The 852-nt window shown below is 53.6% G+C and overlaps 1 protein-coding gene across 1 annotated transcript; it reads right to left on the bottom strand.

The window, feature by feature from the left end:
- Positions 1-493: 493 nt before the first annotated feature.
- On the bottom strand, positions 494-811 carry LOC119589027 (bromodomain-containing protein DDB_G0271118-like). The gene has a single exon (XM_037937613.1). It carries the CDS (start codon positions 809-811, stop codon positions 494-496), a length of 318 nt encoding a protein of 105 aa, XP_037793541.1.
- Positions 812-852: the final 41 nt, after the last annotated feature.

Genomic DNA, 852 nt, shown 5'->3' with positions numbered 1-852 from the left:
AGGGAAGGGGGGTAGGGGGGGAAATGTAGATACAAATCCCGATTTTTCTTCTCACACTCCCTCCCCCCTCCCCCCTGGGTTTTTAACTCCTCCTCCTCCTCCACTCCCCCCCCCCTACCCTTCCAAGCAACCCCCACCCCTCCACCCACACATTCCTTCAACCCCCCTTTACCCCCACCCACCCTTCCACCCTCACCAGCCCCTCCACTTTACCCCCTCCTCTCCACCCTCACTCCTCCCCTCCACCCCCCTCCTCTACCTCCCCCCTTTCCCCCCACCCCCATATCCTAACTTCAACTTCCCATCACCCCCTCCCTCCATCACTTCCCTCCCTCCATCACCCCTCCCCATACCCCCACCCTCTCCTCCCCCATCACCTCCCTCCCTCCATCACCCCTCCCCATACCCCCCCCCCCATTTCGCCAGCTGGCACAGGTGGAACACGGCCGCCGAGACTCAGTTTAAACCTTACGTTGGAATATCGAAGTGAGTTCTATTTATTGTTGAATGCTTTCCCCGGACGGCTGTGGATGTGGATGTGGATGTGGATGTGGATGTGGATGTGGGAGCTGATGTGGATGTGGAATTGGATGTAGATGTAAATGTGGATGTGGGAGCTGATGTGGATGTGGAATTGGATGTGTATGGGGATGTGGGAGCTAAAATGGATGTAAATGTGGATGTGGAATTGGATGTGGATGTAAATGTGGATGTGGATGTGGATTTCGCTGTGGAATTGGATGTGGTTAAAGATGTGGATGTGGATGGCGTTGTGGATCTTATGTAGATGTGGACTAACACCAGTTAGCATTCTTATCACTTAATATTATTACCAGCATCATTTTCATTCCG

The sequence above is a fragment of the Penaeus monodon genome, chromosome 24 (genome assembly GCF_015228065.2).
Source record: "Penaeus monodon isolate SGIC_2016 chromosome 24, NSTDA_Pmon_1, whole genome shotgun sequence".
In the NCBI taxonomy this organism is placed as follows: Eukaryota; Metazoa; Arthropoda; class Malacostraca; order Decapoda; family Penaeidae; genus Penaeus; species Penaeus monodon.
Note: the sequence above shows the minus strand (reverse complement) of the source record. Positions and strands in the feature narration are given on the sequence as shown.

Coding starts and splice junctions, on each gene's coding strand:
- LOC119589027 (XM_037937613.1), bottom strand. CDS start 811: ATGCTAACTGGTGTTAGTCCACATCTACATAAGATCCACAACGCCATC.